Source organism: Acanthochromis polyacanthus, chromosome 10 (genome assembly GCF_021347895.1).
Source record: "Acanthochromis polyacanthus isolate Apoly-LR-REF ecotype Palm Island chromosome 10, KAUST_Apoly_ChrSc, whole genome shotgun sequence".
NCBI classification, from domain to species: Eukaryota; Metazoa; Chordata; class Actinopteri; family Pomacentridae; genus Acanthochromis; species Acanthochromis polyacanthus.
In genome coordinates, this window is record NC_067122.1 from 7982019 (window position 1) to 8006165 (window position 24147).

General features: G+C 41.3%; 1 protein-coding gene across 20 annotated transcripts in view; it reads left to right on the top strand.

Annotated features, from left to right (window-relative positions):
• The window catches only part of LOC110960615 (LIM and calponin homology domains-containing protein 1), a 101558-nt gene that overhangs the window by 71894 nt on the left and 5517 nt on the right, over positions 1-24147 (top strand). For 3 of the 20 annotated variants that reach the window (XM_051953999.1, XM_051954015.1, XM_022207901.2), the window contains 19 exons: positions 1936-2194; positions 3759-4031; positions 6428-6817; positions 8163-8198; positions 10385-10511; positions 10744-10901; positions 11681-12167; positions 14253-14567; positions 15015-15120; positions 15269-15372; positions 15476-15581; positions 16322-16396; positions 17918-17946; positions 18678-18791; positions 20751-20843; positions 21057-21221; positions 22529-22623; positions 22947-23105; positions 23802-23897. In XM_051953999.1, the coding sequence (XP_051809959.1) occupies positions 1936-2194; positions 3759-4031; positions 6428-6817; positions 8163-8198; positions 10385-10511; positions 10744-10901; positions 11681-12167; positions 14253-14567; positions 15015-15120; positions 15269-15372; positions 15476-15581; positions 16322-16396; positions 17918-17946; positions 18678-18791; positions 20751-20843; positions 21057-21221; positions 22529-22623; positions 22947-23105; positions 23802-23897 (3187 nt within the window). The other 17 variants (XM_051954011.1, XM_051954000.1, XM_051954001.1 and 14 more) reach the window with 17 other exon arrangements.

Here is a 24147-nt window from a genome sequence, read left to right on the forward strand (position 1 = left end):
CAACAACTAGTGTTCAGTCAGTTCGAATGGAATCAGACTCCTAACTGTACCTGGCCCAGTCTTCTTACACTCTAACAGTGTGTATAGCCGTCGAGGCTGGCCGCCCGCTCCAGGGCTGCTCTGGTCCGCTCTCCTCTGTCACAGCAGATGTTTTGTCATTATCGCTCTCGTAGGAATGACTTCACCAGTGCAAAGCAAGATTAGAGACTGCACACACAACAGGCTCATGTTCTTTACTGATTACGGCTTACGTCAAAAACTGTCTGTACTTTTATTATCAAAAACTGTCTGTACTTTGATTATCAATCACCTTATTTCTTGATCATCCTTGCATTCAATCACATGAGTAATAAGTAAAATAAAGCATAAGCTCCTTCTTATCGATTCTGGACTTTTCTTCTCTTTGTTTCATTACAGTCACACCGTGGTAATGATGCTCTTGACCTTCCTAGTCCTCAGAACCAATACAGCTCTTTAATATGCACTCTTAGCAAATTATAAAACACACCATTTCCCACACTCTGAACCTGTACAATCTTTGTAACTACTTGCAAATGCTTTGTATCTTGTTACTGCCACTCTGCATCAAGGTTGAGGCAAGTATTACTCAGTGGGGCAGTGGTATGTTTTTAGTGCCGTGAGCAGGATTATGCAAAAACTACCAGGCACAGCTCCAGATCACTTTCTTTTAAATTGCAAGATATTGCATTGGCCTTGGTGGAGGACTGTACTATCTGAGTGCACTGCTAGTCACATCAAACGGTGGCAGGAGGAGTAAAACTGTGTTTCACATAATAGTTGTAACGGTCCAAAAGACTGTAATTTCTAAGATTTCTGCTTTCAAGTTTATTGTTTTGTCATTTCATAAATATTTGAATTCATACGATCATTAAACCGATTAAAAGCACAGTAAGATGGTTGAAAAAGGTAACGTTGAAAATGTTCAACTTTAATATTAATGTTGGATGTACAAAATGTGATGTCTTAATCAAGAATGAGGCAAGTCACATGACCACAGTTTAGTTTCGGGTCACACCTGTGATTACTGCTGCAGAGGGATACACCAGCATTGCTAGAGAGTAAACATTATGGCCTAAAAACACAACTATTCTCCAGAGGTGCACACAGTAATTGTGACTTTTAGGTTTTATTTGTTGGCAGTATTTATTGAAGTGATTTGTATGAATGGTTTCAACAGCATATTGGACCCGTCTAATGACTGCACCCAACTCAAAAGACTTATGTTTGGAATCTGTTTAATTAGACACTTTGTGTATTTGAAATGTTTGTATGTCCTTTATTTTCATAGTTTTCACAGTGTCGGCTGACTGAAGAGAAAAGTTAATGTTAAAAGACATCTGTATGATGTGTGGCCTTCATTATATCGGACCAGAGTAGCTATAATAGTTAAACTTTGCAATTAATCTGCGGTTCTCTTTTGAGCTGAACTGTGGGCGGTGATCCATACAGAACACAGATTCGTAACAGTCAGTTACACCACTGCTTGCAGCTCCAGAATACAGTGCCACATCTGTTTGAGTTTTCCAGTAACCATAAGTTATTCTTTATAGCATTAAGATAATAGAAAACAATATACAAGTATGAACAAGCAGCAGTGTTCGTACTACTGCATCAAATCGCCTAAGTATTTTCATGTAACTTTCAGTCTGTTTCATTAGTTTATCTTTCATCTTAACCACAACCCTAAATATTGAAAATAAGATTTTCTTACATGTCACTATCTCTTCCGTGATATAGCAATATGGCTGGTCTTCCTCTTGTGTTTTGATTTGTGCGGTAATTGTTTGGAGGATTTCATTCGTAAATCTAAAACTAATCATTTAAATAATAAACTAGTGTCTGTGTGATAACAAATGTACTCCACTGACACCAGTACACGTCTTCATCTTCATCCCCTTTTCTTCCCCTCATCAGGCCGTGGCAGCGACTCGGAGTCCGACGGCCCCTCTCACAGGAAGATGCCAGATGTTCGTAAGGACGACATGTTGGCACGGCGAACGTCCATCAGCGAGCCACGAACCGCCATGCCCTTCAACCAGTACCTACCCAACAGGAGCAACCAGAGTGGATATGTGCCAACACCGCTCCGCAAGAAACAGAACGACAAGGAGGAGGGAGGACGGAAGAGCTGGAGTACCGCCACTTCACCTATGGGGGGAGACAGACCTTTTAGGTGAGTGTGAAGACGACACGACAAAGAAATGTATAGCTTTTGTAAACTAGTAGGGTTAATGAAAAGGCAGTCACCATCTGATCACTGTTACGTACAGTTAACATATTACTAAACAAGGCTGCAGTTTCCCTTTAAGTCTGTCAATAACTACAAGAATTTATGCAGTAATAAATGTAACGTATACTTTATTGAACTGTTTTAGAGTAACTGCAAATATTAGATCAAATCTTCCTCCTCTCTTCACAGAATATTAAGATGGCATTGGTTGTTAGTAGAACTTTTAGTGAAATGTTATTTGCTGCGTGCATTTGTTGTAAATTGTGACACAGGCTAACATAATTTACATCTATAATCTGTGGGATGTTTAGTGACTTGGCAAAATGAACAGTGCAGAGCTGATGAAGGTCCTTGACTCTTGTGATGCTAACAGAGCACTGAGCCTTCAAAATCAAAGTTTGTTGTCACGGACGAACTTTGACCAGACAAAATCCTGCAGAATAATTGTTTTATGTTTGAATTGGCATGACTATTCTAGACAAAGACTATTAAAATTTGCGTGGATATAGACCATGGAGTTGATTAACTTTAAATCAGATTAATACAGAGCAGACAAAGCCGACCAATATGAAGGACAGACTGTGAAACAAACCATGTGTTGGATATTTATTAGAGTTTTAATGTTTCTGGGTTCATTTAGTCCTGAACAGTTGGGCAAGAGCAGGTGTCACTCATGTCCAATTGTACATGTGGAATGAAACCTTTTGGCTGTTGATTATTTTTCTTTGTCTAGTGTTGCACAGATGGGAGTGGCTGATGGAGGCCAGATGTGCATTTCCATTGGCTCACACTGACTCTGATTGAAGCACAAGTGTGAAATATGCTGCCTAGTCAAAAAAGAGACAGATTTAAGACTGAATATCTTGTTGGCATGTATTTGTTTGGCACCATGCGAGAACTCTGGGATCGTGAATTTTATCTCAGGTTTCACATTTCTGCTGGCTCAGTGGATTCCTCAATAAGCTTTGATCAGAATGCACACTGATGGTGGTATGTCTGTATTTATAAGTGAATGATAGTTTGCTGAAATTAGTTTTTGAAGACTGACATTTTGAGGTTCAGGCAAATCCTTGTTTTAGCTGTATTGGCAGACAGCTGCAGACGATTGAAAGCCACATATTCTAATTAGCCTTTCCCCGCACTGTTTACATTTCTGATACGTTCTACAGGTGGTTTCCAGCAGGAAGGTGTTGGAAGTGATTCTGTTTTGTCTGTGTATCACCCACTGTTTGCTCCTAATGTCAGTTCCCATAGATTCATCCATCATGTTGTGTGGTACATCAAAGCGCATGTAAAGATTGATTTTGCATTTGTTTGTTTTTTTCTTTCTCCATCCTTCACATCTCATCATTGTGTGTCTTGTTTTCCTCTCGTGTATGAACCTACCCTCACCACTTATGTGTGCGATTCACATCCTGTCGCCATCATGTTGTGATCTTCCTCATGTCGCTCATTTTGTCGTCATTGCGTCTTCCCGTGTGTGTTGTCTGAATGGCTGATTTATCAGTCCAAATGAGGTCTCTAGCTTAGACGTCCCACCTGACGAGTCTCCTAGTCCATCCCCCACCCCGCCCCTTGAACCCTACATACAGATTCAGAAGGAGATCCAGAGTATAAAGGACGAGGAGGAAGGGGAACAGGCTTCATCCACACCTTGCATTGAGATCCATGCAGTGGGCATAAGGAGGAGCAGTGCGCCTCTGCCCTGTAGCATCTCCCAGTTCCGTGCAGAGTCCCCCGAGGAGACTGTAACTCAACTGACGGTCACCTCTGAGCAAAGGTCTTCACCTCAATTCATGTTTTTCTCAGTATCCAAAATAATCTTACCATTTTTCTTTTCATAGAACTGATTCTAATTCATATCTGCTCTAATTTAACCAAATCTAATGGGAAATAGTTTACATTTTGTTTTTGTCCTTCGAAGAGAAATCCCCTGATTTTATGCATTAAGGTTTGTTTACAGGTTGAAGGGAGTGCTACTATATATAAAGAAAAAATGCACAAAGCAGTTTGGGGCCAAAGAGGGAGCTCTGCGATGTTTAATAAACTGCAAAAAAGTCCCTTTAAGCACACTGGTTAGGGTTCAGGAGGGAAAATCGGATTCAGAAACAGAGTGAAGTGAATTGACCTCTGTATCACTGCTTTACATCCCTGCTTTAGGCAAATGGCTCCAAGCTACAATATCTGTTCTAGCATAGCAGACACAAATCTTTATCAAAGCTGTCTGTAGTCCAGATACACTGTGGGTCATGTAAGCAGCAGGTTTAACAATGAAAAGGAACATCAGTTTTGTTCTTTTTTTTTTTAGTCATTGTGAGTCCAACAGAGTTACAGTAATGCAATGCTAAAAAAGAGAACTCTGCTAATGTTGGCTATGAATTGCGTTGAGCATTTGTTTTGTTAGAGAATCAATCCATCCAAATCAAGCATTGTGTAGCCATGCAGATAATTTCCCTTTTAAGTGGACGTATCGATGTATCTTCCACTGGCACGACTATGAATTTTACCTGTGCCACTGAAAACACGAAAAAATTGCACTTCATAGTCTCAGCGGTCCAAAACCAATGTTCCTGTTAGTCAGGATAATCCACACGTTTCACTGTGAATGGGCTTTCATCAGGATCGTTTCTTTGGTGGAAAATAGTCATAGTTTTCACAGCTGGTGTTTCAATCTACCTGTTTTGTTCTTTGGCACAGCCTTTTCCAGATCATCATTTCCACTGCCTTTCTTATCCAGAGCAGCATAACAACAAGTTAGCAAGAGATTCTGTTCTCATTTAAACCTGTTCAGGACACATTGTTCTGAACTTGTGGCTTCTCGCTTGTAGAATTGAACAAGTCTTTTGCCAGCAGGCCAGCAGATTTTACATTGAGTGTCAGGTAACAAGGTGAGGATTACGGGCTGTCAAAGCAGAATGCTATTGTATATTTTACAGGTCACACAAGTCCAATGTGAGCCATGTTTGCGGTATTTCTCTCTTGAAAAATGTCAGTTTAAAGCTCTTATTTCACAATCCAGCCATATCAGTTGTGATTTCCTAGTCAAGCTGACGTTTCATTCACAGTCCTGTCTGAGACTTATTAAGAGTCACACCCCCAGTTTCTAGGTTTTTCTGGCACAGATGTTACGGCATTGATTGGACTGTCAACATTTGAAGGGAGTGAAAGAATCCTCAGTAGAAATCAGACTTGTGTATATTTGTGTTCCAAGGAAAAAGGGGGATTTCTAGGATGTTTGTAAAAGGCTTTGATATGGACTTCTCCTCTTGGGAACAGTGTGTACTTTTCTAGAACAAAGGTTAGAATTTGTCATTTTTGATGTTGACAGGAGTTTATGCTTTAAAACACTTGTAGAATACGTTTTGCGTAACTTCAAATTGGGGTTTTACAGTGCCAAGTTGTGTTGACACATCCTTTTATTCGAGCTTTTTCTGATGTGGCTGCCTCTTTCTATTTATTTGAATCAAAGCAGAGCAGAGCTGCCATCCAAGTTTGAAGTGGTAAATATTAATAAATAATGCAACTGGAAATTCAGCTAAACATCTGCAACTGCAGAACATCTGCACTTACGTATGTTGAATTCATGAAAACCAAATCTAGAACTAAAATGTGCAAAGAAAAACAATTGATTACCTCCTACTTTCCAACCAACACCCTTGACCTTTTCTTCAAAACTCCCATCAAAGTCTAGTAACAAAACTGCAGGCAATTTCACATACAAACACAAAAATGTGCTGTGTGTCCACACACAAACAAACGCACTCGCAGAGAACATGAACATGCGACCCACCCTCAGGATGTAAGGAAATGAGGCCGCCTTCCTTCCCTGACCCTGAGCAGGCTGGGACTGAAGCCTGGCCTTTTCACTGCCGGCAGCTGGCCAGTCTCTCCCTCCCTGCCATGCATTCTGGGAATTTACAGTCCAATAACACGCCTAGAAAATAGCTGTTCATCTCAAGATGACAAACAGAACGTTGGTTGAATTTTGCTTGGAGTTTGTGCCTCCAATTTGTTTTCACATCCAGTCTGCTCTGAAGGGATTTGTGACCACATGCTATTTTTCTTAGATTTATGAGTTCAAAAACCTCCATTTAGGCTCCTCCAGAGGAATGCTGTCTAATGATATAGCATGATAACCAGGCAGCAAAACGGTTTAGTTTTATTTGCTTTCTGCAGTACTCCATCTCGCTCGTGCTCAGAGGAGTTCTTCCAACATTCGACGACTCTAGCGGCGAACACCACGGCGGGCTCTGTGACTGCAACAAGCCCTGTCAACACAGCTGGGAAACGTGCACCTCTGGGAGGCCAGGAGGATGCAGAAGTGAGGAAAGGAGCTGCCATTTCTAGGGTAGTTGCAGAGGGGGGTGATAAAGAGGCCTGTCGAAAGCTGACCTCGCCCAAACGTGTCACCACCCCGAGTCTGTCCGACTTCCTTCCTGTGCCTGCTGCTATGGCAACCGCTTCAACAGAAACAAGTGACACAGGCCGACGGAGGGGACGCACACTGAGCGAAAGGGATGACCCGCGTGGACTGACGCCTTGGTTGGACAGCGGTCTTCCAGCAACGTGAGCTTCGTCCAGCAACTACACCACATTTAGTGAAAGTCTGCTGCTTTGAGCTGCAACTGCTAATTTCACCTTTAATGTCAAGGGATCATCTATTCCTATAATCCCCTTGAACATTCTGTATCAGCATGTGACCTTGAACTGAGACTGCAGTGCTTCTATTTGGATGATGAAATGTAACTACCTGAAGATTGCATGACCTTCTTTAAATGGATGTGAATTGATACTGCAAACTTAAAGCTGTTATTACGCACAGAATGCATGGAAACTGGAAAAATCTGTATTCTTTCTCATTGCTGTTTTTCGTTGTTGTTGTTGCTTTTTTCTGTTATTATGAAATTTGGAGAAGAAGCAGCTTTTGAGAATGTGGTCTTTGATTAACTATGCATGATCTCTTCAGATCTTGTTGGGAGACCCAGTTTGGTAAACCTCTGGAGGACTTGAATTTGAGATGGTTCGAACCAAAATGCATTCTTAAATTCGCGAATCTACATGTTTGAATTGGTCCACCAATAATAATTCCATGCATGCAAATGAAAACCTGACATGTCATTGGTTTTAATATCTGTAGAAGTCATCTTTCTACTAAAAAAGACATTGAAAGTAGATGTTTGACTACAGCAAACCATATGGCAAAAAAACCGTCTTAGAAATAATCTATTTGGATGTGATTAAGGAAATCTTGTCTTAATTCAGTCTCCTTTTTTTCTCTTGTGGGAAGCAAACCACAGGCCACACTTTCTCACACCCCTCCAACATCACAGATGCAGCTCTTTAAACAGAAAAGACCTTTGTGGTTAAGGCCAAACCTACAAGTGGTGGTCACAGACAGAAAGAGTCACATCTTTGATGTTGTTCTTGTGCTGTCTAATTAAAGATGCATGTGCTTTTTTCATAGTTTAGTGTCAGCTGCATTGTAAGATCATTGCCATATGCATCTTCTTGTATACTAGCAGTGTTTTGGTTTGCAGTGCTGCAGTAAACTTTGACATCAGTTGTTCTCTGGCTGTATTTTGGATAAGACTGCCCCCTTGTGCTTGGTTTTAGGATCGTCATTTAACCCAAGAGCTGACAAATCCATCTGTGTATACCCACCAAACCATCATTCCTAAGGCACACGTGTTTAAAAGATTATTCGTCGAACTAAACTGTACATATTCCCCTATGTCCTTCGTCATAAATTTTGTCCATTGTGAACTGTGATCATAACGCGATATGTTTCTAACAATCAAATATTCCATCACTGTGTTTTGATGTTTGCATGAGTAGATAGCATAGTTCTTTGTTCAGAGTGTTGTGTTCATTTGTGATTGTGCTTTCTCTCCATGCTCTCTGCCTTCTGTAGATTCAGCCACACAGATAGTGTGTCAGATGATCCACAGTAAGTTGTTGTTTTACCACTTAGAGGCTCAGCTGCCTGGCCCTGCTGTGCACTGCAAAACAAAGCTGGCTGAAGTCATTTAGATGCTTATTCATGATTAAATGAATACAGTTAATTTGATTTACTTGATGCAAGGTGGACAATCTGCCAAAGGGGTGTAATGTGCTTTTGGTTTGTTTTTTGAAGCCACTGAATTCACGCTTTCATAGCAGTTTTTTGGTGTTTTTGCTTTTGAAGACCCCATGAGGCAGCATTTTGAGCCACTTTTATCTTTTGTTGACCATCTTATGATGTTAGGAAAAAATGTCCACATGCCAGCGTTAAAAGGTCATCTAAAAGGCCGCTTCACTCCACATGTTGTACTGGAATTGTTTCCTAAGCCATATTAATTAGCATTCTAATTTAATTTTTTTAGACTTAGAAGACTTATTCTCAAATATTTTTCAAATGAAATTGAGATGTCAGAGAGCAGTTACTAATTCACACTGAAGAGTGGAATGGAACCTAAATGTTCTCTGTAATAACAGTAATTTATCAGATTGTTGTTTTCATGGAGGTATAAATTGGAAGAAGTACACACACTCAGGGCTGATACATCACTTCATTTGTTGTAAGATGGTCTTCTGTGAGCTCTTTATGAAAGTTTTTTTTTTTTGCATGGTAAGCATAAACGCCTCCCTATTAAGCAGATATTCCACCTTGCATTACATAAATTCAACTTATAAATGAAATGACTCCTCAAAATGGACTCTTTGGCAGTGGGCTTTGACGGTGTCAAACATTGTCCCTGGCTTTTACATGTGAATTATTATGAAAATATGGTTTCAGTAAATCTTGTGGATATGCTTTTCTGCTTTGGCCTGGCACCAATCCATTTCTGTCAGATTCATCCAAAGTGCGTGGCTTTGGAAAGAATTTACTGAACTCATCATCAGTGCTTCTGCCAACTGCATGTATCATGTAAAACAACTATTTCACCCCCCCAACAGGACCCCATTCCTTTATGTCACAACGCTAATGAAAGAAAGCCTTTGCGGTAATCTTTGCACCAAAAGTGGACGTAAAAAGGGCAACTTTTAATTAAACTGGATAGAATCTCAAATGTAACTTTGTTTAAAATTTGGATAAGCAAAGCAAATGGTTATTGAAGCATGCACCAGAACATACACAGTTCACAGTTGTCTTGTAGCTTCACCTGTCCATCTGGCTAAAACCATGGTCTCTTGGGTCGAAACACTGATCAGTGAACTCCAAAAACATTTGACTGAGAGTGACTACTGTCCACTCCTTTTGTACTTTTAAGTCAAACGATTCCTTTGTATGTTTGCGGAGCATCGCTTCGCTAAATCTCAACAACAGAAACATCATTAAACTCATTAAACTGACTGGGACAGTTCTTGATGCAAGGATAAAATGACTTTCCTGTTTGTGATGAACACCCAGTATAGTGACATGCCCCTAACACTAAATCTGCACTAAAACTTGATTAAATGAATATTAACTGAGCAATGGAAACATTCACTGACTGTCTGAAGATCACACGAGCCAACACGTATCTTATACTTAAACCGGAATGTCACTAAACACTTCACAACCACCTGTCTCTCACCTGAACCTGATATTATCAAAGGTTGCATTAAATTCTATTGTATGTATTCATCTCCTGCTGAAACAAATGTTGAAATTTGACGGGAAACAACATTGAGATCTGTTTAGTTTTACTTGGGTGAAAAGGTGCATTTTTTTTAAATTGGAAATGTTATATTCATTTTAAAAGCTTTCAAAGATGCTTTTATTGTATTAACTATAGCGAGCCATTGCTTATTCACTGGCTGTTCACGTTTTCTTATTATGATGAATTTATGTATTTCATGATTGTTGCAGTTTCTCAGACTGTTTAATTGAAGTAAGGTTTCTGACCACTGCTGAGTCCCTGAAAAAAATAGAGAAAATGTTGCACTGTGGTCCAGTGACAGCAGGAAACAGATTAAAGATGCAAACATGACAGTAAATGGACTGAGAGAAACTTATGGAATTACTAACAACATAAAAAAAGATCAAAAAACAAACTTAAACTAATTCCCTCTTGAAATTCAACTGTCTGACTCTGTAAAAGAAGTGAAAGTCCATGTTCTTCATAATTCATGTCCTTCGTCTGTCTCTCTCCTCCTCGTCTTCCTCCCCAGGAGTGTGAGTATGATCGACATGCGTGGTGAGGAAGAAGGCGTCCTGCAGCCGCACAGTCAAGTGCGTCATGAACTGATGCACAACCAGTACAACAAAATGAAGGAAGAGGAGGATCACTGGCAGGATGTGAGTTTCTCTAAATTTCTTTGTTTGTTGGATTTAGATTACTTTTTATGTCATCTTAAAATATTATCACATCTCTACAGTTTGTATGTCAGACGGTTATCAGCTCTATGCTGCAGTTTGAAGCATGCAAGCTTTCGTCAAACTCATTGAAAAGTAATATTTAGCTGAGCCCCAGTTTGGAATAAGTGCTGCAGAGTCGAGCCTTACACAAGTCTGATTGTCTGCGTGTCAGGACCTGGCTCGATGGAAAAGTCGTCGGAGGAGTATTTCCCAGGACCTGATCAAAAAAGAGGAGGAGAGGAAGATGATGGAGCGAGTGTTGTCAGGAGACAGCTGCATCTCTCAGAGGAGAAGAAGCATCAAGACCTACAGAGAGATCGTGGAGGACAAGTAGGTGACATCCACAGCGACACAACAAGTGTGATCACGATGTCACTGAAATGCAAAAGCTGCATGTACAGTACAATGCTCGGATGTGAAAAACTGGGTCATTCTCAGAGAAGAGAATTTAATGTTCCTTGTAATTCCTGTCAGCGGGCAAGGAGGTGACAGCAACTCCTCCTGGAGTTCACTTAAAGTAGGTCTCACTCAAAGAAAAAGCCAAAGAGGAACAGCAGATCTGTGTGAGTGATAGTGATGTAAAAGAAACTGATCCTTTGGAGTCAGCTGCTAATAGAGAGTTGCAAAGTAAGTTAAAGACACCCTCCAGTAACGATCATTTTTTAGTCTTATTAACATGTTCATATTAGGATTTTTATGTGCTACAACTTGCATAAGTTAAATCAGTCATCAAAGCCATGACTGAGCAGCTGTCTACTTGGAGTCAGACTTCTGCAAGAACAGAAACCCGAAGAAACCAATCCTGTCAATTGTATAATGGGACTTTTAATAGTAGTTTGAGTAGAGTTGCAGGTGAGCTGGTGTGCTCAAGCTGCTGTGAGTGGACAAAGAGATGGCACCATGTAGATCCACCCAGTCTAGAGAAAGCAATCATGCAGAGTTCCATCCAAGCCATTTTAGGGCCGAAAACAAAAATTCTAAATTTGTAACTTTGATACACACACAATTTTTTAGTAGTTGAATCAGCAAGTGGAGTAGGCCTTTAACATTTTTGTTATCTGAATCGTTCTGTGTCTTACTGGTGTGTCTTCATCTGATTTGCTTTTTAGGGAGCGGCGTGAGGAGGAGCTGCGGCAGGCCTACAGGAAAGCCAGAACCCCAGAGGAGGCGTCTGCCGTTCTCCAAGGTTATGCTCAGCGTTTCTCCATCAGTGAAGCAGTCCTGGAACGCCTGCAGCTGCCAAAGCTCTTGGACCGCAGCATATCTGCTGACCCTTCCTTTCCCTGCTCGCCCTTCCCCGTCTCCCTCTCGCTTTCGGCCTCCCCGACAACGCCGGATCCCTTTGACGCGGATCCTAACGGGCCCCTGAGGTATCTGCGCCAGCAGTCGGCCCCAGCTCCAAAGTTCACGTCTACACTGGAGGCACGAATTGAGGAGTTTCCCAGAGACTCATCATCGCACCAGCGGCCTCAGATTCGCTCTCGCTCCTCTGAACCGCCAACAACCCGAACCCTGTCGCCCAAACCGGTGCCTTTGGTGACGCCCAAGCCTTACTTCCAGTCCCGACCTGCAGCAGCTGAAACTTGGAACAGCAAGGTGAGTCTGACTCAGCAGAAAGAGGCCAGGTGTGCTATTAACAGGATTAAAGAATAACAAACTTAAATGTTTGATAGCACGTGTTGAGTTATGGTATCGTTAAGATGCCGTGTGGGTCCTTCACTTTTCCCATGTGTTGTCTGAGCCATAGTCAAATATTTAGTTACTCTTATCTAAGTTCTTTTCACAGTGATGCTAAACTTCTCTTCACACGTCCATAAAACCAGCTGAGATTGGATTAGTTTCACAATGATTGAGGCCTTGACCACTTTACATGTGGTTACTTCTCAGCGTTCGGTGGCCTCCTGGTGGGCAAATTCCCCTCCAGCTCTCTTTGCATTTACATTAGAATACCACAGAACTGCCATGGTGATGGGATGTCTGGTTTGTAGGAAAACATAAGACTTCCCCTCCCTGAAGAAGCATGTAATGTTTCAATTTGGCTCAAAGTACCCTCAACAGGATCCATTTCCTTTTCTTCTGGAAAAATTGCCAAATGGGAATATTCAAAATGACATCTTGTGTTTTGGTGTGGCGAGGAGGGCGGGGCGGGTTATTATCAGACCAAATGGAGCAGAGCGCTTTTCTGGAATTTCTTGTCAGGAGTCTGAGCGGAGCCTGGGCTTGAATGGAGCCCTCTGTTCCCTATTGACTTAAGAAGTTGACAAGTAGGACCCTCTCAATGTGAAGTGGGCTCCCAGCGGACAAAGACGGCCCACACAGGCTGCTAGGAGAGGGCCGAGAAGGTGGAGGCAGAGGGGGGCAGACTGAGAGCCTGCATTCACCCAACTCCACCAGCGTGTCTTAAGTTACCGCTCACTAGGAGCTCCTCACACATATATTAGTGCTTCTTTGTCAGAGAGGCCAGCATGGTGTTGTGAGCTAGACGAACAGCTAATAACCACAAACGAGGGCACTGGGTTTGTAGGCATATTTTATTTTACATTTTCATTTTGCATTTTCCTTTATTTATTGGTAGTGAGTTTTTTAATTTTTGAAAATAATTTGAGATAGAACAGCCTGATTGTAGCTGAAATTCAGGCAATTTTAAGATATTTTACACAAATAACCAGATTTTTGAACCATCTATGTCATGCATGTCAAAGTATGGATGGAAAATGAACTGAATTTAACAAATTATCTGCTTAACTTTCAGTAAATATATATATTAAGCTGAAAATAGCTGAAACATTCATCAAAAGAAAAGTCAGTCAGTCAAGAATGTTAATAGTGTTAATAGTCTCTTTATCAGGGCAAACATGGAGTATCAGAAATGCAATTGCAGGAATTTTTGCACATTGATGCTTTAAAAATGTCTACATTAATTTGAACTACCCAAATGTATTGACCAGCCTGAATCAGGTTCTGAGGTTACTTCACATTAAAAGAGAGTTTTTCATCCCAAGTATCGTCAAGTGGTTGCTCATGGGGGAACTGTTGGGTTCCTCCAAACTGTTCTTGTTTCTTGGGAGTCAAATACGAGATAATATGAGAGAAAAGTACAAGGTGTCCTTTTGTGTCAATGTCATCTGTGTCAATATTTGGCGCCAGTAGACTCATAGTCTCAATTTCATTGTATCTTGCAACTGAAGTCTTGTTTTCTCTCCAGACTACTTGGTCAAGGATAGGAAGAGATCAATTTTCTCATAAAATCTGTCCTTTCACAACATTACGCACGTTTCAAGGCAAGTTCCTGGTTGTCCAAATAGGAGCTGGGACGATACCAACTAAAAAGAAACATTATGCTATGGACTCATGACATCTATTTCTAACATTGACATCTTTTAATAGGTTTGTTGGAATAGCTGTGCATTGAAAAGTGATGCTGAAGAATACCCAGTGCATTCAAATTTGACACCAAGTAGTCCTGATAAAGCATCGGTATACGAGGAGTTAGAAGTGAGACAATGTTTATTTCTATAGTACTTGTAATACTTGTTAAAGGGCCTTGAGATGAAAAACCATTAAATTGAATTGTGTACATTTTTGCCTCAGGGCAGGTGTTTTTTTTGGGATTTCTTTTGAAGCATCTTCTTAAGCTGCACACAGCAACCCAAACCGTAACCCCATTCTCTGCTGATCTAGGCGGATGGTTTGCTCCGAGTAAACGGCGACGTTAGGAATGACGACGTTCCCACCACGCCCGAGAGCCCGAGAGGAAGGGAATCCCCTCCCCATTTCCAGGCATCCCCTTCTAAAACCAGAGACAGTGCTGTAGCGGCTCCCTCATCAGCGGCCTCACCCACTCGCAGTAAAAACACCTCCACTGCAGGAGGAGCTCCAGTGTCACCGAAGGCCAAGGAGACACAAGCTGGCACAGAGGCAGCTTCTGAAGACGTCCAAGAGGAGAAAGTCACTGAGCATTCGACACCACCCAGCCGGCCCACCTCACTCCCCACGGTCAGAATTGACTATCTTTTGTAGTTATTTACAATTCAAAATAGCAATAATTGGTTTTCTTATAAAATGTTAAAGTCCAAAGGTTGAAGGTTTATAAGTACATTTGTTGTGTGAGTGCTTTAAATTTCACAACAGAAAAATTCCTAAATTATGTCATTTGGAACGTCTTTGTCTGGACTTTTGTGCAAAGTCCATTTCCTCCACTTACTTTCCCTTCCTCTTCTTACAATGTGTGACTCATTTACATACAATCTACAGTATTCAACACTAGTACTGTAATCTTCTCTCTTTTTTTAGTAGCATCATAACATCTTGTCAGGCTTTCGGCCAGTTTTTATAGAATTTAAAATGTAATATATTAGATATGCAACTCTTGTCAAAATAGGGCTGTTGATCTGCAGAATTAAGTTGATCATTTGTTTAGAAAAACATGTGTGACCATTACAGGAGCTCCAGAAGCCAGAGGAAAGCTTTGGAAAGACGGGAGTCCAAACAGCAGCTGTTCCAGAGAAAGAGAAGTCCGATGCTGCAGCTCATCAAACACCACCTGCAGGTCTGAGGGACATGCTCCTTTACTGACACCTTGTGGTTGCTCTTACTGTAGACGCATGTTATTACAGTGCATGCACTGTAATTTCCCCTTCAAGTCAAACATGTAAAAATGTCTGCAGATATTAAAATGTTCTTGTGTTTGCTGTCAGAAGACAAACAAGAGCAAGAAAAGCCTGAAGCATCCCAGGAAAACCCCTCCAGTCTTGTTCAGCCAGAGGTCAACACACAGCAGGAACCAACAGTAACTTCCCAGGTGAGACTGTTGAGGACAAACAATAAAATCTTTTGTCACCTAGCATGTCCAAAGTCAAACCATCAGCAGTTTTTTCAATGGATAATCTAAAATCTGCCTGCAGGCAAAAGTTCCCTCTTCCCAAGAGCAGTCGCAGAAAACAGAGACGGCACTGAGCTCATCTGCACCAGGATCATTTGAATATCACACACCAAGGGAAACGACAGCAGGTGAGTGTCTTCTAACATCCACATAGCAAGCTCGTGGCTTCTTTTCCATACATCTCCTCGCTTTCTGACTTTGATTAGCGTGTCCCTCTGTTTTCCTTTTGCCTTTCAACATGGCACTTTTTCTCTTTTGCTGTTGTAATTTTGAAAATGTCCTCAAAAATGTGGATCCATTATGAGCCTATATTGGCAGCTAGCATGAAGCTTCACTTCACTTTTCATATCTCCTGATGTGATCATGATTTCTGAATGACACTTAGAATGAGTCCTCCTTAGATTTCACAATGAAGATGGACACACAAGCTAATAAAGTCAGAAAGCCAACAAAAACATATTGAAAAGGAAGCAAAAAAAATTACCTTGTCAAACAGTGTACCCAAAACATTGTTTTCTTAGTTTTTATTTTCTTTTTTGGCTTCATTCTGACTTTCTTGCCCTAAAATTAAGTCTGAATTTCTTGTCAGGTAAAAAGCACATTGTGTTTTGTTTTTTTTAGTAAATCTGGATTCCAACCTTTTTAAAGACTAAAAATCAATAATCCAGTTACCGTTCCTCTGACCCACAGTATGACAGGAGCGACATTTTGAAACCCTTCGTCACTTGGATTTTTCTAATTCTCTTGGTGTCCATCCCAGCGCCTGGTTTTGACATCTGTCTATCCCCCATCGTTTCCCTCCCTCCTTCCCTTCCACCCCAAATTCCCTCTTTTCCTTCCACCCACATATGTTTTTATTTCGATATAGAGTTTGAAATCAGTGTCAGGTCTCCGCTGGCAACCAGCAACCCTAAGTTACGCTGGGAGTTCTTCGCTCCGCCAGGTAAACTCCTCCATTCATGAAGATCATGTTCCGCTGGTGCACAGGGGTCTCCCTGCCGTTCTGCAGACGGCTCGACAACAGCCCTCCAGTCCCATTCCTTGTTTATTCCTTCATTTCCAAAGTCTTGTGAATGATCAGTGATGTTTTTCTTACAGTTCTAAATGTGTTTTGATGTTTTCCATTTGTGTTGCAACTATGCTCACTGACACAAGTGCAGAGTTGTTCCAGGTTTGACTCATCAGTGTGTTGTAAGACTGCTTCATTTTCATTTTGTCTTCATGTTGGTTAGGATGCTCTGCTACAAGGCCGTTTAAAAAATGATAGTTTAATATGTCACATTTGACAGTACATTAAAAGAATCAGGCTATTTATTTTAATGGATGATGTGAATGAGTTATACTTCTCTATTGCCTCAGTGTGATTCACATTACTGGCATCCAAATGCGATCAGAAAGTTCCAAGACTGCTTATGGCAATCAAAAATGTCATCAGAAAGTAGTCTTTTTGAGCATCGATAAACTACCATACACGGGGGTTTCTGCAATGTTTGTAATTCTTCCTGGAGGTGTTTTAATGTAGACATGTCAGGCACTATCTGCAGTGAACACTGAATCTCCTAAACTGTGTCAAAACAGTGACTCTTCGGGTTGAATTTTATTTTGTTGAAGAGGAAGAAGTTATCACTAAAAAAGCATTTGTAATCCCAGTACTGTGACTGAGCGCTCAGGATGTTACAGTAGATCTCTGCATTTATTTGAGAGGACTAATAAATGGTGCCCAATTTCGTGAATGTTGAAGAAAATGAGCTCCTGTCCTGGTGCATCTTGGCTGTTTATTTTTTTTTTTTTAGAAACAGCAGCTCTTCCACTGTGAAAATTATTGTTTCTTCTCTTTACTAAATTTCCCTTCGGGGATGAATAAAGAGATTCTGTTCTATTCTTTGTGGCAGCCGCAGTCCCACCTCTCATCAGTAGTGATGATCCTCAACATAAAGGCTGGATCTTTCCAGCTGTTGACTGTGGCAGAATGCAATGCTTTCTTCTCTGCTGTAATTTGCGATCCAGGAAAAATTACAAAAGTGCATCTACCAGTGGTCACAGAAACGTATGTAGCACACGTCCTGCTGTCAGGCCCAGTCACAGATCTTTTTGATGCCTCCTTGTACAACATCTGGCTCCATTACATGAAATTTAACAGTGGGATCACTTCTAATCTTTTCAAAGCAAGTGACATATTTTCAATCCAGAGTCAAATCCATCCAAACATGAAGACAACATTTAACAACAATTAACTTAATGATTAACTCCAAATGTGATCTGTTCCTTTTGATGGACTTTAGTTTTCTTCTACTCAGCTCTGTCTTTGTTTTCTTTCATACACATTGTCACTTCTCAGGTTGTTTAAACCAGCACATGGTGTGTTGTCATTTTCCTGAATATTTATCCCATAACAGTGATTGATCACCCATATCCACAGTGTTGTTTTAACGTGTGTTTTAACTAATGTTTCCTTACTCTACAGAAGACGCTGAGAAGGACCTTCGTGGAAACGTGAGTAAAATCATTTAACTGAAAAGCTGTTTTATTGCTTCTCATCTGGCTTGTGATCTTCTGTAGTGCAATGTGTATCAGTGATTTAGTGCTATGACAAAAAAATGAACAGGTAAGATTCAAAAAAACAGTAATCTGGGAGATTAAAAATCTCACCAAAACTGACAAAAAACATAAAACACGAAAAACATTACTGCGTAAGTCCCTCCACTTCAGTGTTAGCTTCCAGCATTTTTACATACTATGTAGTTTCAATGAAAAATGCTCAGTGATTTATAGATATAAATGTGTCCCACAATCTCATTAGGTGTTTTTAAATATTCAGCTTTCATTTTTAGCACAGTTTCAGCTGTGAACTTGCTGCGTCATTCTGTAGGACACTCAGCTAGCACTCATAGGACACACAGAGCTGTTGATGTAGCATGCCAGATGAGGATGCTGTAGTCGATGGCCGATACTGCTTATTTTCATTTTTAGCTCATCTATCTCTTTCTCTGTCTTCTCTCTCCTTAGTAGGAGTCCTTTGGCTAGCATTGGAGTAGTGCTGTTGTGGTAGACCAACTATTTCTGTCTCCTCCCTTCTCTTCTTTTTTCGTGGTGGATGTGTGTGCACATTGATGTTGATCCGTGTGTGAATGGGATGTGGGTGGGTGTGAATGTGTGCATGAACATTTGTGTGTGTTTGTGCATGTTGATGTGTGTGCGTGTGTTTGTGTGTTGGGGTCTATCAGGTGTCAGTGCCGGTGTTGCCCCAGGCCAAGCGGGGTGACCGCTGGTCTTGGGACCCGGATGAGGAGCGAAAGCGTCAGGAAAGGTGGCAGCAAGAGCAGGAGCGCATGCTGCAGGTACACAGTATATCACCAAGGGTAAAGCATGGCGCATGAGTCTGCAAGGTTAGGGGTTCGCTTTCTTGTGAAGGTCAGTGGGCAGAAGGAAGCAGCAGCAGTGTGACTTTGAGCAGCTGCATGTACAAAGCAAGCTCTAGGGAAAGAAGTAATTGCTTGAGATTTAATGTCAAATGAAGCTGGCTAATTTTGAGGCGTCACACTCTTATTAAAAACTGGATACGATCTTTTTATGTTTGTTATTCAGACACATAGCTGCACTGCAGGTTCAGCTATGAAGTTTGGCAATCGGCACATAAAGCTTTATGAGCCTGTTTGGACAATTAGTTTAGCAATTTCGGAGCAGGTGCATCTTTCACAAGGTTTTTATGAGATAAATTTAACAAAACTCATTACATTTTTATGTACTGAGAGCAGAAAAAATAAAATAATTGTGTGATTTACTTACCTAATTGTGCACGTTTAAAATCCCCTGGGAAAGACGAAACTAATTTTTCTATACACATTCAACTTCGAGGTTTGATAATATTTTAGATTGACTGAGAGCATCCTAAGGAATACAATCTTCCTAATAATTGTGCACACATTGAGCTGAGTTATCTTGAAAAGTCAAGGTCTTGTAAGCATCTACATTATAACTGTTTTGAAAAACAACAGTTCTGTGCCTCTATTTCAATACAAAGGAGGTCCTAACTAAATGTGAACATGCTGGATTCTGTTAGATTATCTGTAGTCTAAATGTCTTTTAGGCTGCATCTCACCAAACCTGTGAAATTGGACAGTTTGCTGCTTACCAAACTGCTAAAATGCTTCCAAACCCCCCAGTTGCACTGTAAGCTTCTGCTTTACAGTCAGAAGGATTACCTGCATTTCATTGCTACTTCCAAAGCTTGCCTCCATATTTGTTTTATATCGAGCACATCCTCCTCTAAAGGCACACCCCAACTACCTCTATGCACACTTTAACCACTAGATGGTGATTTTGTGCAGTGGAAGAACCCCTGTGTTGGTTTTATTCCCTCACTGTCTCCATCTCATGCACATACAGAGGCAAGGGCTTTGTCTAAGGTTGCTGCTGTTGCTGCTGCCCTAATCACCCTCTCTCTCCTCAACCAGTAGCAGGTGCATCTCCAGTCCACATATTTCTCAACATTTAAAAGATTCACTGGTGTCACTGGCTCGCTGTACTCGTCTGTAGTAGTTTCTGGATAAATACGACTTGAAACAGCGAGAACGAATTTCTTTTCTCCCCGGTTGTTGCAGGACTGTTTGAGATGAGATGCCTTTAAATGGATGAATGTCTGGTGCATCAGTGTGCTCATTACCTGCCTCCCTGGTTGTTTCTGTGTGTGTCTCTGCTTCCTTCTAAATATTTAATTTTTAAATGTGTCCTCCTTTTGGGGTTCCTACACGTCTGACAAAATAGATATCAGAAGTGCTATCTTTTTGTGTCATGTGTGTGAAGAAAGCAAAAATTATGAAAGATGGAAGGCCGCTTTTGAAATTAAGAATGTGTAGGAACCCAGTGCTCAGTGCTTCTGCATGTTCTGCTTTTGCCTTTTGTCTGCACTGCCTACTTTTGCTCCCTTTTATTTGCTTTTTATCCCTAAAGATCATATCTAAATGTTTAGCCCTAACGGACAGGAAGCTTTTCCTCCATTTTCGTCTCCAATTCAAGGCTCATTTTTAAAGTACGTACAGAGGAAGTCCCACATGGAAGTCTTAAATAGTCTACCAATTATCTCAGCTCTGTCCCTCCTTGGACTAAATTAAGCAGGGCGCGCTTGGAGAGAATTTCATCGTCGACTGATTCAGGAGACAAAACGTTTTGGAGAATGTCTGAAAAACAACGTTTCATGCCAGATGTGACAAAAAATCCACCTGCAGACAGTTCAGTTCAGTCTTCCTCTTTGTTGAGGCTCTGTGCTGTATGTCATGTGTCTGTTGCCATGGTAACAGGAGAAATACCAGCGCGAGCAGGAGAAGCTGAAGGAGGAGTGGGAGAAAGCACAGAAGGAGGTGGCAGAGGAGGAGAGGAAGTACCACGAGGAGGTGTGTGTCTGTGCTTGAGGGTACATGTTGCATCTGTCATGTGTTTTGGTATAAATTACCTTTGACGTACTTAAAATTCTGCATAATTTTGGACTAAGTTCTTCTGCATTTATGCATTTTAGAGCCAAAATTGTGTTGTTGTTTTTTTTGTTTTGTTTTTTACTGCGAATCGTAGCCCATACTTACTTTTCTAATTCGCTGACACTACAACAGGAGCGCAGGATACTGGAGGAAACTGTGGCGCCTCTGACACCCCGCTCCTCAGCCCTGCCCTCCCCCAGCCGAGGGGAGTTCTCCTCCACCTCTGAACCTCAGGACACCATCGTCCGTTCGCTGGCGGACTGGGAGCGCAAACAGGAACTGCTGGAGAGGCAGTCGGTGAATAGCTCATTGATTCTGGATTGTTTGATGAATACTTTGATACTCGATAAGTTCAGGAGAGGTGTATAAACGGACGATAACAAAAGTGACTCTCTATATTTCCTTTATGGTCTATAAATTCCACTAACAAGCTTGATATTGTTTAATCCTCACTCCACTCTGAGCTACATCAGTAAACTGTTCAAATCTGGGCCTGGGATCTTTCTGTATGGAGTTTGCATGTTCTCCCTGTGCATACGTGGATTTTCTCCGGGCACTCCGGCTTCCTCTCACAGTCCAAAAATATGCTGAGGTTGATTGATTACTCTAAATTCCCCGTAGGTGTGAATGTGAGTGTGATTGCTTGTCTGTATATGTAGCCCTGTGACAGACTGGCGACCTGTCCAGGATGTCCCCTGCCTTCGCCCGAGTCAGCTGGGATAGACTCCAGCACCCCCCGCGACCCTAGTGAGGATAAAGCGGTGTATAGAGAATGGATGGATGGATGGACTGTAGTTTAATTAAAAGTAGCTCACGCAGCCCAATACAAGACTATTTTCTAGGAGACCCAGATCATTGTACATGCTCAGACACGTGGTTCTGTCTACACTGCTATGCTAGCTTGTTGGGCTACTGTTTGTAACCTAATAATTGAGAAATCTGCATTTTTGAATCCAATCTATACAAAAAATATGAATATTTGAGCACTAAAAGACACTGTCAGATGTGATGGATGCATCACATCTGACATCAATTTTTTACATATCATCTTGGTTTAACATATTCAGGAAGTATTCAGCAGTGAATATTAATGCCACCACAGGAACTATTTAGGAGAGTCTAAGCCCAATGAAGAGAAATAAGGAGTGACCTAAGGGGCGTGGATGAAGACCACTGTGACTTCTTAGGACACCAGAGTGTTGGAGATTTTCTTTGGGCTGGACAAAATATACTGACAACATAATGCAGAACCTCAGAGTAGAAAGTGAAGAACTGTAGCCATCACTACATACAAAGCACTTTTTAAATATTAATTTGTTTCAGTTGAAAAGGCTAAGACTGCAAATAGTCTAGTTTTTGTGATAAAGAAATCAGTCACCCAGTGTAATCGTGTTTTAAGTGGATGTTCAAGAACCATAAAGAGGAATAAGCCAAACAAGACTTTGGATGGAGACAGTACTTGATAGTAGAGTCAATGTTTCAGTGATTTTTGTCTGTTCAGTCATAAAAATGCGAAAAAAATGATCAATGTTGTCCCTGAAAATCATATCAGTGGACGTTTGAACCGTTGAACTAACTGTTCACTGTTTCTGATTGGTTGACAGAAGCCGAGCACAGAGAGTGTAGAGTGGAAACGGAGAGAAAACGACAGGACCAGTGACATCAGCACCGCTGACGACAGCATGAAAACAGGCAGAAGGTTGGTGAACAGTGTCTCAAACCAGTAAATGTTCAGTCAAACACTTCTCTATTTGACCCCAAGTATAAGAACTTTACTCAAACAAAGCAGCATAAAAAAAAACATGAATTTGTGTGATCAGTAAGTTTAATTATACCTATGCTTCAGCTTGATGAAATCTATGCAATAAAATCTAAATCTTGCATGTTTCTGAGTTAGTTTCTTTTTCTATAAAATACTTTGCTATAGTATTTTGTTTTGCCTCTTGGACTTAGCCCTGTAATGAAGTGTGTTTATGACAGCAGACAATAACGTCAGCTCGTTTCTCCTTCTGCCATCATCAGCTCGGTGAGTCAGAGCAGCAGTCAGGTAGAGGTGCTCACTCACAGCCTTCAGAACGGCCAAAAGGTTCCTCCGATGCCGACCAAATCCTCAACTCCAGTCAAGAAACAGGAGCCCCCAGCAGACAGTAACAGACCCAGCCGGCCTGCAGGGGATCGAAGGTGTGTGAATGTGGATGTGAGAGAGAGAAGATAGCCTCAGTCCAGGTTCTGCAAAATAATATTGTCAATATTAGAAGTCTCTAACTTATATTTGGGTTCCACCAATATATGAAGGAGGGTTTAAACATTTTGTCACAGTAGAACTGAAGAATGTGTCATTTAATGCCAGTCAAACATTATTGTGAATTTTTGTTTGTGTGTTACAGGAATGTGCTAATTCCATGTCCCCAAGCATTGCTTTTTTTCACATGCTCATTTTTTTTTCTTTGCTTTTTCAAAGCCTCAAAATGTCCCTCAATTTTTTACATATCATCCTGGTTTAAATACTCATTTTAGGCATCCAGAATAGGAACCAACAGTGCTCTGATTACAGTGGGTTTTTGTAAAGCAGTGAACCTGTTTGACCAGCAGGTGGCATCTTGTACCTGCATTTTCCTTCATAGTCCTCCTCCACATGAAGTAACATCATTGCAGGCCAAGACAAAAGCATTCTACACAATATCATAAGAATCAAACATGATAGTAGCACCCAAAACTACATTTTAAAGGATAAAGTAAGCTTGGATCTGCCTAAACATGGCTGAGTAGATTTGACTGTTGCTCTGGCTTCGATTGGTTCTTGTCTGCTCGGGTTGGCCAATAGTGTCACTGTATCTGTGCGTCATCATCATGTTTCATGTTGCTGTCCATTTCCAGGAGCGGCCCCATTGATAATAACGTGGGCCGCAGCTCATCAAAGCCCCCTGCAGCATGTCCATCACCGTCAGACACGCTGCCTCCAGCACCCAACAGGTATTGCATCACAAGCAGCCCACATGGAGGGAGGGGAGGGTGCCGTTGGTTTCTGCGTTGTCATTTTCTGCTTCACTACCCACATTTCCCCACCCATCTCATAACATGTACCGCTGCAGCGAGGACACTCCAAGCTGCTCGGAATTTCACTCTAATGAAAGGAAGGTGGAGGTTTATTTGTTAACTTTATGCTTCTTCATTCTGCAGGGAGCACATGCGCAGACGTCGCTGCGAATGTGCCTTCCAAGAT